This window comes from Dendrobates tinctorius, unplaced genomic scaffold (genome assembly GCF_039654945.1).
Source record: "Dendrobates tinctorius isolate UK_male_01 unplaced genomic scaffold, ASM3965494v1 ptg000249l, whole genome shotgun sequence".
NCBI classification, from domain to species: Eukaryota; Metazoa; Chordata; class Amphibia; order Anura; family Dendrobatidae; genus Dendrobates; species Dendrobates tinctorius.
The window spans coordinates 3361648-3377453 of NW_027361916.1; the positions used below are offsets into that span (position 1 = coordinate 3361648).

The 15806-nt window shown below is 51.0% G+C and overlaps 2 protein-coding genes across 2 annotated transcripts in view; one reads left to right on the forward strand and one right to left on the reverse strand.

Annotated features, from left to right (window-relative positions):
- Positions 1 to 15806, reverse strand: part of LOC141063328 (gastrula zinc finger protein XlCGF66.1-like) — a 243991-nt gene that overhangs the window by 37887 nt on the left and 190298 nt on the right. The gene's annotated exons all lie outside the window — the stretch shown is intronic.
- LOC141063307 (uncharacterized) overlaps positions 1 to 15806 on the forward strand; it is a 48363-nt gene that overhangs the window by 143 nt on the left and 32414 nt on the right. Inside the window, exon 2 of the mRNA XM_073557363.1 lies at positions 1011 to 1152. Within this exon, the coding sequence (XP_073413464.1) occupies positions 1011 to 1152 (142 nt within the window). The remainder of the gene's footprint in view (positions 1 to 1010; positions 1153 to 15806) is intronic.

Below are 15806 nucleotides of genomic sequence, written 5' to 3' on the forward strand. Positions count from 1 at the left end.
TGACATTTACCATGAGCTAAGCTTACAGAAATAGCATATAGTGTCACCGAAAGCAATGCATTCAGTACAGAACTGAGTGTAATAAGAAATTAACAAACAATATTTAACAGCAGGTCACAGGAAATGGGCCAATCAATATTCAGGATGCATAGACTTGCTAATTAGCTCAAAAAACGCTCCAGACATCCAGGAAGTACGCCTCCATGGAGCATCATGGCACCCTACTACCTCAATGTGGAGATGCTAATTGTGTTAATGCAGGAGTGGCCGGAAATCTGGGACCAACGTGATGACATTATGCCAACCAGGCAAGAAAGTAGGCATCATGGAGGCGCATATGTCACCAGATGTTCCACGATTTTGGTGATCGGCCAAGTGAGGAGCAGCAGCAAATGAGTAAGTACAACCTAAACAAGGGTTTTAAATTACCTCACATCAAAACAGCCATTTGGAATAAGGCCCCCCTCCTTCCTGTGCTTGGCCTTTTAGCCTCTTGAGGCGTGTAGATTTTTATTTGATCCATTGTTTTATCCTGACATAATTGGCCCCTGTCCACAAGCTCCTCATCCTCCTAGGCAAACAATTTATGAGTAGTTACTTGACCCCTGAGCTATTGTGACCCTGTGTATCTGCCCTGGATGCCCCAATTATATATGCCACCCTGGGTAGAAAGCTTACCCTCAAAGGCCACATGACTATGCAACTTTTAGCAAATTTTCTCTTGCAAATATGTGAAATTTAGATTATTTCCTGTCACATTGCAGTGGAAGATGTGATAAGACGCTGGCGCAGCATCCGCGACCAGTACAGGTGGGAACGTCAGCAGCGGGCCAGGAGTGGTGATGCGGGCCGCCCACAAAGCTCAAATATGTGTATTATGATCACCTCTCCTTCCTCGCTACAATTCTGGATCTGAGACCGTAAGTAGATACCTCACACCACATTACACAAATACTTTACAGGGCCAAAACTAATGTTTTGAATTTTGGCTATGTTATATTTCATAACAGAACTCAATCAAACCTTAAGGAAAAGGAAACTGGCTCAGATACAGAGCCCATCATCGATCCTGTGGCTGTAGGGGAAGATGTGGCTGACCCATTTTCTCCCCCTCCAAGAATCATGGGTCAAGTTTCTTTATCTGATAACCCAGTGCCTGCCCTTGCATGTGGACCTGCACCACAAACCCCACCACCAGGACCACATCCACAAGCAGGACCGTCTGCTGCAGTACCATCTGCCATACAGGATGAGCAGGGCAACATCAGCAGCAGCCCAACTGCCCAGCTACAGGACTCCCCACAACCTGCTGGACCATCCCGGCGAGGAAGAAGAATGCGCCAGATCCCTGCCCAAGATACCCATACCAATGTTGACATGGGGGTGCTGAACTATCTTTCTCGAGTTAATAATGATGATGGGGAGGAGGCGTACTCACACAGCCTGGCCTGGTATCTTAGGTCCCTTCCCCGTGAGATGAGGCTACGTATTTGAGGATGTTTTCAGATCCTGCTTGATGCAAGCACACACCCAAATACCCCATATGAGTTATTTGAATATCTGGAGAGGGGGCAGCTTTCCCTAAGGAATCTGATGCTCCTTAGATGCCCCCACACATGTTTGCTCAATCAGGCTCTGAGGATTCTCCAACACGTGGGCCCACACCTCAACCCCTTCCTCCCCCTACCCAACCTTGACCACAGCAGCCACATATGTCTGCCTCTAGCCAACCTCACCAATAGTTCCCACCCAGTGTTGGAGGCTGGTCCCAACCTGGTTGGGGACAACATGGCTTTTTTGGTGGGTATGAGCCACGGGCCTATCATCCCCAACAAGAGGCCTCTCTCCAGTTTCAGTCAGCCCATTACCCACCACAATCACAGGAGGCAGTACACTACCCACATCATGGGCAACAGTATGCCCCCACACAAGGCGATGGGCAAGTTGGGCAAAATAGCCAGCAGCAAACACAGGCTGGTCTTCCGCCTTCTCCCCCGACCTACCACCATTTGTAATGGAATATTGTTTTTGCATAATGTTTTTATTTTATTGGGTTCAGCAAATGTGTTGGTTGTAACTTTGCAAATCAGCAAAAAGGCCACTTTGGGCCAATGCCACATTTACCATATGGCAATAATATGTGTTGAAAAAAACAAAACCAAAAAGACAAAAGTAAAAATTTGTCTACACAATTTTATGTCTCTGTCTCAATTTTGAAAAAATTTCATAACATACGCTTACCAAGGCAATTACACAGTGAGCGAACCATAAGGGTTTGAAATATATATTTACACAGACAAAAAGCACAAAATTATAACATACTTTAGACACAGCATGCTCTTGCCAAGAAGTTTCCCCCTCAGGTGACATAAAATAATTTGTGAAAATATCTCGCACTTTGAGAGCAGAGAGCGGTCTACGTTGAGGGTTGACATGTGGTCTCGCCCTATGCACATTGTCCGACCCACGCACAACACCAGCAGAGGAGGAACAATCATGTATCCTGAAGTTATGAAGAACGACACATGCTTTTATAGCTTCATTAACATTTTGTTCACTCAGCTGAATGGCAGACTGGAGGACCCACCCTTTGGCACAAAGAATGCCAAAGGACATAAGGGACTGATTCTTGAGTTGAGCCTGGTAGCTGGCATGGTGGGGGTAGATCCAAATGGTTAGTGCGTAGCCGCCGACCCATAATGGAAGTATTGAAGACTCTTGAGTCTCCCGTCCTCCCATAGGCCACATTGTCGACAATTATAAACTTGTATTGAGGGTCGGCCAGAGCCTGCAATACAACAGAAAAGTATTGCTTATAATTGAAGAATTGGGAGCCAGAGTTCGGCGGCTTATGCACCCGGATGTTTCCCATCAAGGGCCCCAATACAATTAGGAAACTGGCATTCCTCCTCAAAGTGTTAGGAGTCAGATTTCGGCCATTGCTAGGCAGGAATCTAGACCCTCACATGCTGCAGTCTCCTGCTCTGTGTTTAATGCAAAGGAGATTGCAGAGGAGATTGCTTAACAGCAACTCTCTCCGGAGGCTAAGTCCTTCGTCCCTTCTTCTGAGCATGCTCATGGGATGAGCTCCCATTGGAGTTCAGGAGTCAGGTGCTCAGGTCCTGCTCCTGATTCCATTGGTTCAGCCCAGGGCTCTGGAGATTTCCAGAAGGTCCCGTTCACTATAAAAAGTGCGCATGGTTGTTCCGTCATGCGCTAGTATTTTTCATACTTGCTGCTGTGTGTATGGTGATGGATGCTTGGACTGGTGACTGACTTATTAAGAAACCCCTTCCCTCTGATAATACGATTGTGTGAGTGTTTGGGTTCAGCCAGTAGCAGCGCTAGCGCCAGCGCGCCTATGCTCCATCTACCTCAGCAGCTAGCGTCCTGCATCGCGCTTGCGAGATAGCGGTGCCATCTCTGCGGCACAGTTTACGCCGCGCTGCGCTTGCAGTCCTGCCCGGCGTTCACAGTTGCGACGCCACGCACACGTTCAGTTACGGTAGGTCCTTTCGGATGTAGTGACGTTATTTTTATAACTACTCCGGTGACCGGTTACCGCATGTGTGCTGCTGAGTACCTGTGCTGTTAACAGGCTCAGCGTTTTCAGTTCCATTGTCTGCCATTGCAGCTGTGTCCATAACAGAGACTGCTAATTTGCACCTGGGTGATATCCAACCCTGTGCACTTTACCGCCATAGTGCTCTGCATCTACTAGCTGCGGTTTTTCCATCCACCGCACGGTGGACCCCGAGTGGCGAAGGCACTTTATTTATATTTTTTATTTAGTGTCTTCCGCCACTCCTAACACAAAGTCCCTTGAGATCCTCAACCAGTCTTCCATCCTGGGCTCGGTCATGACGAGTTGATGTAGTCTTGACCAGATTTCACTACATGTTGGCCTGACTATGCCAGAAATGGTAGATCTTCCAATGAGAAACTCATGGTGGAGGGCAGCATAAGACAGGCCAGTGGACAGGAAGCTGAAGAACAGAAATGTGACATTTAGAACCAAAAAATGAGAAAAACAACAGCTACATACATAACCAAAATGTTGGGGTTTCATATCTACTAACACATATTTTTTCAAGCATAATGACTATGTGATATTCAGTACATATTACACATAACATTCTGGTGTGTAAGTTTAAATATATCTGGACTAAGATGAGGCCAAAACAAACCAAACAAATCCGAAAAGACATACTTTGGCCAACACCTCATGAACATAGAGAAGGTGGTTGTGTAGTACATACCGTAATGTGAGTAGAAGTCGCTCCTCTGCAGTCTAGCTTTGCGCATCCTTGTGTCCTGAAAGGTTATCCCAGGGCGCACTGTCTCCAAGAGTCGATCAAATGTTGCAAGGCTCATGCGGCAGTATTGAAGAAAATTTTCCGCATGACCCTGCAGAGAAGAATAGAGGCGGTGAAAATGACCTCTTGTGAGTCGTTGCCTCAAAAGTGGATGGACCCACATGCGTCTCCGCCTCCGCGGATCCACTAACACTGGGTATGGCTGACCAAAGCAACGTGACAAAAGCCAGTTGAAGAGAACCTGCTCAGTTGTGTTGAAACTCAGACTGTCATGTTGGCCATACACCAACACACCTAGACAAGGCAAGGTCAAAAATGGACAGAATGGAGGCAGCCACCTGTTACAGAGGCAATAAATAGGGTGTAGGCTAATGATTTCAATAGTTTGCAGGCCTCAAAACCGTTACATGTCCATTTTGCAAGCCTGCGAGAAAATCTCTGCATGCGGATGCCATACGGATTACATACGGATGCTTACATGCACAAAATACGCGACCACACCTTGAGTATGGATGACATACGGAGCACTATTTAGGGGTCATTCATCCGTATTACGCATGTAAAGTACGGACCGTATTTTGCGTAGGTTAGTGTGACCCCGGCCTGTGGGTCAAAATAGTGTATAAGCCGACCTAACTCCTGTTCAGGGAGATCTCTCATATCTTGAGAATCTCCAGCACGGACCGCATCATGCCTCAAGACCACATGTAAGAACCAATGAATGCTTGTTTTCTCTTCTTTTAATCTATTACTTATTTCTGTGTGCTATGAACTCACTTTTCTTCATTTTTGTAATCACTTTTTGAATGAACATTAAACAAGATTTGTTTTATCCACACAATTCAGTACTGTTTCCCTTTCTATCCTCACTGTGCTCTTACTTAAAAAAGTAGGAAAGTGTTATTTTTTCTACACATAGTTGTGTCAATATAACTGTAATGACCTGCAGAACACAGCGATCAGATTATTTACAGGAATCGGTAAATTATGGGAAAAACAAAATGGGGCAATTGATATTTTTCTCTATAAAACCCATAAAATAATGTGATAAAGCTGTGATGTGGAGGACGTGTTCACACGTAGCGTAAATGCTGCGTTCTTATTTCTGTAAATGTCTGACCCAGATGACGTAGTGACAATCCTCCCTGATTATTGTGCGTTTGCTGCGTTTCTTCTTTTTTGCATTTTCCCCCATATTTGATGTTTTTTGGCAGATATGAAGCCGCGTTTAACACTTTTTTATTAGTACAGAAAAGCTTTGATTCTGCGCTTATAAATGTGACGGCGGTTTTCTCTTCACACATTTTTTTCTTAATACATTTTTTTCAGAAGAAGCCTATAAAGGGAAAACGCATCAAACCCCAGAGGTCCGCAGGGTCTTCAGACCACAGAGAGCGCAGATTTCATGGAATCACGCCCACTTTGCTATGACGTTTAGACCGTGTTCACATGTAGAGTAAATGCTGCGGATTTTCTGCTGCGTTTAATTGTCCAAGCAAAGTGGATGAGATTCCATGAGAACTGCGGCGCTATCAGACTCCAACACTCAGTTTCTTCCATGGTGTAACAGTCAGGATTCCTCTAGATTCTCGTCTCTCCGCCTGGTTACAGCTGTTCTTCCTTTCTCCCCTTTTCTTTCCTCGCCTTTCCCATTCCTTCTCTTCCCCTCCCGCCTCTTAAATGTTTTATATATAAGGTATTACATGTGTCCTGTAACCCCTTTCCCGGCCTATCCAGTGCAGACCAATCTTTTTCATTTTCTTTCTATCCCTTTCCCTTTTCGTCATGTTCCTTAACCCCTTCATGACCGTACTAGTACGGCGCAGGTAGCTTCTCTCCCTTTGATGTCGGCTCTGGTGGTGAGCCCGCATCTTTCCCAGCACACGTCAGCTCAAGTGAGGTATTCTGCTACATACAGGTGATCTGATCATCGCGTGTACGTAGCAGAGCCGACCGAGTTATGGCAGCTTCTAGTCTCCCATGGAAACTAATGAAGCAGGCCAAAAGTAAAAAAAAGTTTTTAAAAATATAAAAAAATAAAAAATATAAAAGTTTAAATCCCCCCCCTTTCGCCCCATTCAAAATAAAATAGAAAAATCAAACATACACAAATTTGGTATCGCCGCATTCAGAATCGCCCGATCTATCAATAAAGAAAGGAACAAACTGATCACTAGACGGTGTAGTGAGAAAAAAAGTAAAAATGCCAGAATTAAGGTGTTTTGGTCGCCGCAACATTGAATTAAAATGCAATAACGGATGATGAAAAGATCGTATCTGCACCAAAATGGTATCAATAAAAGCATCAGCTCGGCGCGCAAACAATAAGCCCTCACCCAACCCGAGATCGTGAAAAATGGAGACGCTACGGGTCTCTGAAAATGGCACATTTTTTTTTCCAACAAATTATGTTTTTTTTTTCACCACTTAAATACAAAAGAACTGAGACCTGTTTGGTGTCTATGACCTGTAATGACCTGGAGAATCATAATGGCAGGGCAGTCTTAGCGTTTGGTGAATATGGTAAAAAGAAAATCCAAAAAAAGTTGTGGCATTACACTTTTTTGCAATTTCACCGCACTTGGAAATTTTTTCCCATTTTTGAGTACACGATATGGTGAAACCAATGATGTCGTTCCAAAGCACAACTTGTCCCGCAACAAACAAACCCTAACATGGCCATACTGACGGAAACATAAAAAGTTATGGCTGTGGGAAGAAGGGGAGCGAAAAACAGAAATGCAAAAGCGAAAAAGGGCAAGGTCTGTAAGGGGTTAAAAAAACCCCTACTTTTCCTTCCCCAGTCTCCTCCTTAACCCTTTCTCCCGCCTCTCTCTTTCATGACTTTACATTTCTCTTTTTTGCTGTTGTTTGGTTCTTGTCTGTATTACTGGGTATTTATAATCGGTCTCTCCCCTTTTTCTTTACCCCATTTATGTAAATAAATCCTTAATAAAAACAAATTTACCATAAAAGGCGCCCGCTGTGCGCCCAAGGCACGCGGCTGATCTGTGCCGATTTGGGGCTTTTCTCTCTCTAATAAAATTGCAGGTAAAAAACTGCAGAAACTTTATTAAGTGCAGAATCAAAGCTTTTCTGTCCTCTAAAAAGCGCAATAAAACCGCGGCTTCACATCTGCACCAAGAACGCATCAAATAAGGGGAGAAGATCGTTATTGTAGATGGTGCGGATCCTGCAGAAAACAAAAAACACCGTATTTCTGCAATGTGTGAACACGGCCTTACAGGCACAAATAAGTCAGATGTCGTATAGTGACGCTACATAAAGAGAACGTTCTGGAGGCTCCGACTGTGAATGACGGCACAAAAAATAATCCCCAGGTCCCACGCACGCTGGAGCAGAGACCCATGAATCCACCTGCTCATCTCCAGTCCCAACTGTCCCGGATACAGCGGACAGTCCCGGATTTGGGTCTACGCCCTGCAGTCTCAGGCGTCTGCTGAATTTCCCTCACTACCAGCGCCCCTCTGACAACTCCTCCTGCCAGGGGAGAAAGCAGTGGTAAATGGCCGTGGATTAGGGTGAGGCCAAAGTTTGCTGCTATGTGCGCCGCATGATCTGTGCCTCTATCTGTGCTTCAAAGGTTGTGAGGTGTGTACAGTTACTTGGTGTAACACTGGTGGATGTGGACCCACTGCACCATCGGCCAGGCTTACTCTAGAGAGGTGTAACTGGGTGTCCACCAGGTCTTCACTAGAGCTACTGGTGGAGAGGATAGGCTGGACAGCCGGTAGACACCAGGAACTACTCCAGGGTAGTCCCCAAGACTACCTCAGCGGATAGGTGGGTCAGAGACTCGAGTGTGAGGTACAACAGGCAAAGTGAACTGCCTAGGAACCAACATCCAGCAGAGAGCGGATGGTGGAGCTGCCTAATATAGGACCTGCCGGCATGGGATAGGCTGGGGAACCTAATCTGTGAAGGACACAGCAGGGTTACATTCCTGTAGAGACTGGCCAATCCCCCCAAGGCTAAATGGAGGCAACATGCTGAGAAGCTGCAGTGACCATAGTGAGTAAGGAGGCGCTGAGAGGGCATGTGAGGGACCACCATAACACCTGATTAGGAGCCCACTCAGATGTCCCTGAGCTGAACCCCGCGCTGCACCTCGGAACACATGTAATATTATCTTCACAGCAAGTGGTAAAGAAATCAGTGACACCTGTAAGATAAAAATGCCCATTACACCCTTAGATGACTTCCCTGATGGGAACAGTGTATGAAATGGTGTCATTTTAGGGGATTGTATGTTGTCCACAAAAATCGGGGGCTTTACAACTGGCCCCCACAAGAGAGGACTGCCAAATTAGTGCTCCAAAAGCAAAACAGTGACTCTCCCAATTGGAGCCCGGCCGTGTGCAGACATTCCTGACCTCAGGTTTATGGAGAAATTTCTGTGGAAATTGTGGCTCCATTTTACTCTGTGAAATTTAAAAATTTGATTATAAAACATTTCACCTCATACACATGGCTCCGCTCCTTACACCTCGTACACACAGGGCTCTACTCCGTACACCTCGTACACACGGCTCTGCTCCGTACACCTCGTACACACGGCTCCGCTCCTTACACCTCGTACACACACGGCTCGGCTCCATACACCTTGTACACACAGGGCTCCGCTCCATACACCTCATACACACACGGCTCCGCATCGTACACCTCGTACACACAGGGCTCCGCTCCGTACACCTCGTACACACAGGGCTATGCTCCGTACACCTCGTACACACGTGGCTCCGCTCCGTACACCTCGTAAACGCGGCTCTGTTCCGTACACCTCGTAAACACGGCTCCGCTCCGTACACCTCGTACACACGCTGCTTCGCTCCGTACACCTCGTACACACGCGGCTCCGTACACCTCGTACACACGCTGCTCCGCTCCGTACACCTCGTACACACGCGGCTCCGCTACGTACATCTCGTACACACGCGGCTCCGCTCGGTACACCTCGTACACACGCGGCTCCGCTCGGTACACCTCGTACACACGCGGCTCCGCTCCGTACACCTCGTACACACGCGGCTCAGCTCCGTACACCTCGTACACACGCGGCTCTGCTCTGTACACCTCGTACACACGCGGCTCTGCGCCGTACACCTTGTACACACGCGGCTCCGCTCCGTACACCTCGTACACACAGGGCTCCGCTCCGCACACCTCGTACACACACGGCTCCGCTCCGTACACCTCGTACACACAGGGCACCGCTCCGCACACCTCGTACACACACGGCTCCGCTCCGTACACCTCGTACACACAGGGCTCCGCTCTGTACACCTCGTACACACAAAGCTCCGCGCCGTAGACCTCGTACACACGCGGCTCTGCTCCGTACACCTCGTACACACAGGGCTCCGCTCCGCACACCTCGTACACACACGGCTCCGCTCCGTACACCTCGTACACACACGGCTCTGCTCCGTACACCTCGTACACACACGGCTCCGCTCCGCACACCTCTTACACACAGGGCTCCGCTCCGCACACCTCGTACACACAGGGCTCCGCACACCTCGCACACACGCGGCTCCGCTCCGCACACCTCGCACACACGCGGCTCCGCTCCGCACACCTCGCACACACGCGGCTCCGCTCCGTACACCTCGCACACACGCGGCTCCGCTCCGTACACCTCGCACACACGCGGCTCCGCTCCGTACACCTTGTACACACACGGCTCCGCTCCGTACACCTCGTAGACACACGGCTCCGCTCCGTACACCTCGTACACACACGGCTCTGCTCCGTACACCTCGTACACACACGGCTCCTCTCCGCACACCTCTTACACACAGGGCTCCGCACACCTCGTACACACAGGGCTCCGCACACCTCGCACACACGCGGCTCCGCTCCGCACACCTCGCACACACGCGGCTCCGCTCCGCACACCTCGCACACACGCGGCTCCGCTCCGTACACATCGCACACACGCGGCTCCGCTCCGTACACCTCGCACACACGCGGCTCCGCTTCGTACACCTCGTACACACGCGGCTCCGCTCCGGAAACCTCGTACACACAGGGCTCCGCTCCGTACACCTCGCACACACGCGGCTCCGCTTCGTACACCTCGCACACACGCGGCTCCGCTCCGGAAACCTCGTACACACAGGGCTCCGCTCCGTACACCTCGTACACACGCGGCTCCGCTCCGTACACCTTGTACACACACGGCACAGCTCCGTACACCTCGCACACACACGGCTCCGCTCCGTACACCTCGTACACACGCGGCTCCGCGCCGTACACCTCGTACACACGCGGCTCCGCTCCGTACACCTCGTACACACGCGGCTCCGCTCCGTACACCTCGTACACACAGGGCTCCGCTCCGCACACCTCGTACACACACGGCTCTGCTCCGTACACCTCGTACACACACGGCTCTGCTCCGTACACCTTGTACACACACGGCTCCGCTCCGCACACCTCTTACACACAGGGCTCCGCTCCGCACACCTCGTACACACAGGGCTCCGCACACCTCGCACACACGCGGCTCCGCTCCGCACACCTCGCACACACGCGGCTCCGCTCCGCACACGTCGCACACACGCGGCTCCGCTCCGTACACCTCGCACACACGCGGCTCCGCTCCGTACACCTCGCACACACGCGGCTCCGCTCCGTACACCTCGTACACACACGGCTCCGCTCCGTACACCTCGTAGACACAAGGCTCAGCTCCGTACACCTCGTACACACACGGCTCTGCTCCGTACACCTCGTACACACACGGCTCTGCTCCGCACACCTCTTACACACAGGGCTCCGCTCCGCACACCTCGTACACACAGGACTCCGCACACCTCGCACACACGCGGCTCCGCTCCGCACACCTCGCACACACGCGGCTCCGCTCCGTACACATCGCACACACGCGGCTCCGCTCCGTACACCTCGCACACACACGGCTCCGCTTCGTACACCTCGTACACACGCGGCTCCGCTCCGTACACCTTGTACACACACGGCTCCGCTCCGTACACCTCGCACACACGCGGCTCCGCTCCGTACACCTTGTACACACACGGCACAGCTCCGTACACCTCGCACACACACGGCTCCGCTCCGTACACCTCGTACACACGCGGCTCCGCGCCGTACACCTCGTACACACGCGGCTCCGCTCCGTACACCTCGTACACACGCGGCTCCGCTCCGTACACCTCGTACACACAGGGCTCCGCTCCGCACACCTCGTACACACACGGCTCTGCTCCGTACACCTCGTACACACACGGCTCTGCTCCGTACACCTTGTACACACACGGCTCTGCTCCGCACACCTCTTACACACAGGGCTCCGCTCCGCACACCTCGTACACACAGGGCTCCGCACACCTCGCACACACGCGGCTCCGCTCCGCACACCTCGCACACACGCGGCTCCGCTCCGCACACCTCGCACACACGCGGCTCCGCTCCGTACACCTCGCACACACGCGGCTCCGCTCCGTACACCTTGTACACACACGGCTCCGCTCCGTACACCTCGTAGACACAAGGCTCCGCTCCGTACACCTCGTACACACACGGCTCTGCTCCGTACACCTCTTACACACAGGGCTCCGCTCCGCACACCTCGTACACACAGGGCTCCGCACACCTCGCACACACGCGGCTCCGCTCCGCACACCTCGCACACACGCGGCTCCGCTCCGCACACCTCGCACACCCGCGGCTCCGCTCCGTACACATCGCACACACGCGGCTCCGCTCCGTACACCTCGCACACACACGGCTCCGCTTCGTACACCTCGTACACACGCGGCTCCGCTCCGTACACCTTGTACACACACGGCTCCGCTCCGCACACCTCTTACACACAGGGCTCCGCTCCGCACACCTCGTACACACAGGGCTCCGCACACCTCGCACACACGCGGCTCCGCTTCGTACACCTCGTACACACGCGGCTCCGCTCCGTACACCTTGTACACACACGGCTCCGCTCCGCACACCTCTTACACACAGGGCTCCGCTCCGCACACCTCGTACACACAGGGCTCCGCACACCTCGCACACACGCGGCTCCGCTCCGCACACCTCGCACACACGCGGCTCCGCTCCGCACACCTCGCACACACGCGGCTCCGCTCCGTACACCTTGTACACACACGGCTCTGCTACATCCACCCTGTAAACCCCTCCTGACCCCACACAAACTTCCCCTCATCCGGCATCATGACAACCAGCACAGCAGAGTCCTGCACACACTGAGGCCCCTGATCATGTGACCCCTGACTCCTCCCCTCCTGTGACCTCATCACAGGTCCTGTGCACAGAGCAGCCATATATGTGGAGTGCGGCTCTGCAGGTTAGTGATGGGCAGTCCGGCTCTTCTGGCTCCTTTCCCCACTTTTCTCCCTCCTGTCCCTTCACTATAAAGCCTGGGCCTCATTATATATCTGTACAGGGGTCTAGTGAAGGCTTTCAGCCCTTTCCTCAGACTGTAGCTCCTGGGCACAGGCCCTCACTCCTGTCCCTTCACTATAAAGCCTGGGCCTCATTATACAGCTGTACAGGGGTCTAGTGAAGGCTTTCAGCCCTTTCCTCAGACTGTAGCTCCTGGGAACAGGCCCTCACTCCTGTCCCTTCACTATAAAGCCTGGGCCTCATTATACAGCTGTACAGGGGTCTAGTGAAGGCTTTTTAGCCCTTTCCTCAGACTGTAGCCCCTGGGATCAGGCCCTCACTCCTGTCCCTTCACTATAAAGCCTGGGCCTCATTATACAGCTGTACAGGGGTCTAGTGAAGGCTTTTTGGCCCTTTCCTCAGACTGTAGCTCCTGGGAACAGGCCCTCACTCCTGTCCCTTCACTATAAAGCCTGGGCCTCATTATACAGCTGTACAGGGGTCTAGTGAAGGCTTTTTAGCCCTTTCCTCGGACTGTAGCTCCTGGGATCAGGCCCTCACTCCTGTCCCTTCACTATAAAGCCTGGGCCTCATTATACAGCTGTACAGGGGTCTAGTGAAGGCTTTTTAGCCCTTTCCTCAGACTGTAGCCCCTGGGATCAGGCCCTCACTCCTGTCCCTTCACTATAAAGCCTGGGCCTCATTATACAGCTGTACAGGGGTCTAGTGAAGGCTTTTTGGCCCTTTCCTCAGTCTGTAGCTCCTGGGATCAGGCCCTCACTCCTGTCCCTTCACTATAAAGCCTGGGCCTCATTATACAGCTGTACAGGGGTCTAGTGAAGGCTTTTTAGCCCTTTCCTCGGACTGTAGCTCCTGGGATCAGGCCCTCACTCCTGTCCCTTCACTATAAAGCCTGGGCCTCATTATACAGCTGTACAGGGGTCTAGTGAAGGCTTTTTAGCCCTTTCCTCAGACTGTAGCTCCTGGGATCAGGCCCTCACTCCTGTCCCTTCACTATAAAGCCTGGGCCTCGTTATACAGCTGTACAGGGGTCTAGTGAAGGCTTTTTAGCCCTTTCCTCAGACTGTAGCTCCTGGGAACAGGCCCTCACTCCTGTCCCTTCACTATAAAGCCTGGGCCTCATTATACAGCTGTACAGGGGTCTAGTGAAGGCTTTTTGGCCCTTTCCTCAGTCTGTAGCTCCTGGGATCAGGCCCTCACTCCTGTCCCTTCACTATAAAGCCTGGGCCTCATTATACAGCTGTTCAGGGGTCTAGTGAAGGCTTTTTAGCCCTTTCCTCAGACTGTAGCTCCTGGGATCAGGCCCTCACTCCTGTCCCTTCACTATAAAGCCTGGGCCTCATTATACAGCTGTACAGGGGTCTAGTGAAGGCTTTTTATCCCTTTCCTCAGACTGTAGCTCCTGGGAACAGGCCCTCACTCCTGTCCCTTCACTATAAAGCCTGGGCCTCATTATACAGCTGTACAGGGGTCTAGTGAAGGCTTTTTAGCCCCTTCCTCAGACTGTAGCTCCTGGGATCAGGCCCTCACTCCTGTCCCTTCACTATAAAGCCTGGGCCTCATTATACAGCTGTTCAGGGGTCTAGTGAAGGCTTTTTAGCCCTTTCCTCAGACTGTAGCTCCTGGTCACCATAACCCTAAAGGCCCCGTCTCACTAAGCGACTTACCAGCGATCCCGACACCGATATCAAGGTGTCAGGATCGCTAGTAAGTTGCTATGTGATCGCTGGCCATCCCTGTAAAAAATAGAATCAAAATAAAAAATATAGTTATTCTCACCTTCCGACGTCGCGTTCAGCCATCCTGCCTCTCTCCACGCTCCGGTCCCAGTGATCCTTTGCATGAATGACCGCGAGATGTCACGGTCTCGAGGGATAACAAAATCTCGCGGTCATTCATGCAAAGGATCACTGGGACCGGAGCGTGGAGAGAGGCAGGATGGCTGAACGCGACGTCGGAAGGTGAGAATAACTATATTTTTTATTTTTTTTATTATTTTTTACACCTGATCGCTGGTCTCCCGCCTGTCACACACACCGATGCGTGCTGGCCAGCGGGAGACCAGCGACCAAAGAAATGTCCAGAGGTTTCTTGCAGCGATCAGCGATACCGGCAGGGGGGCCGCTCGCTGATCGCTGTCACACACAGCGATCTCGCTGGTGAGATCGCTGTTATGTCACAAAAGTTGTGACTCAGCAGCAATCTCGCTACCGAGATCGCTTAGTGAGTCGGGGCCTTAACTAGCTAATTAAGTTGTGAAATCTTGATCAAAATTATCTTAGTACACAAATCTCCCAGGGTGCCCAAAGTTTTGCATCGCCCCTTTTTCCTTTTTGCAATTATGAAATTGTAAAAAGTCTATATATATATTTTTTTTTTATTATTACTTTTGCCTAAAATACAAAGGCCATGTGTCATCTTAGAGGTTCGGCCTTTTAGAGATCATTTCATCTTCATCTTACTACTGCTCACAATAACGGTCATTTTGACCCGGGGCGCCCACACTTTTACATGCCGCTGTCAATGCTTCGTCCCTCTGGTGCTCAATATTTAATAGGGTCTTACTATTAAACTTAATGAAAAGTTCGGTGAATTTCTTTGAGCTGTTATTACTAGAGATGAGCGAATATCGTCGGAGAAGTTGTTATTGGCTAATATCACTTACCGAATAGCTGCATCGGGACCCCGGATCCCTGGAGCGCTCCCGATAATCAGCTGCATGTTTCGCCCTCCATGCAGGTGCTGTGACTATCACACAGCGCGACACACGCAGCTGATTATCGGGAGCGCTCCAGCACACTGAGTCCTGCACACACTGAGGCCCCTGATCATGTGACCCCTGACTCCTCCCTCCTGTGACCTCATCACAGGTCCTGTGTGCACAGAGCAGTCATATATGTGGGGGACACTCCTGGATCTTCTGCTTTCTGGGCCGCTTCCTCCTGTGAGTCCTATTAACCCTTTCGCTCCCTGTATTCTCCTTTCTGACAGGACAATATCTGAATTTGGACAGTGTGACAGGAATTTAAGCAATGTGGAAGGAAAAAATGACAATTTTACTTTTTTTCCTCACAAAAATGT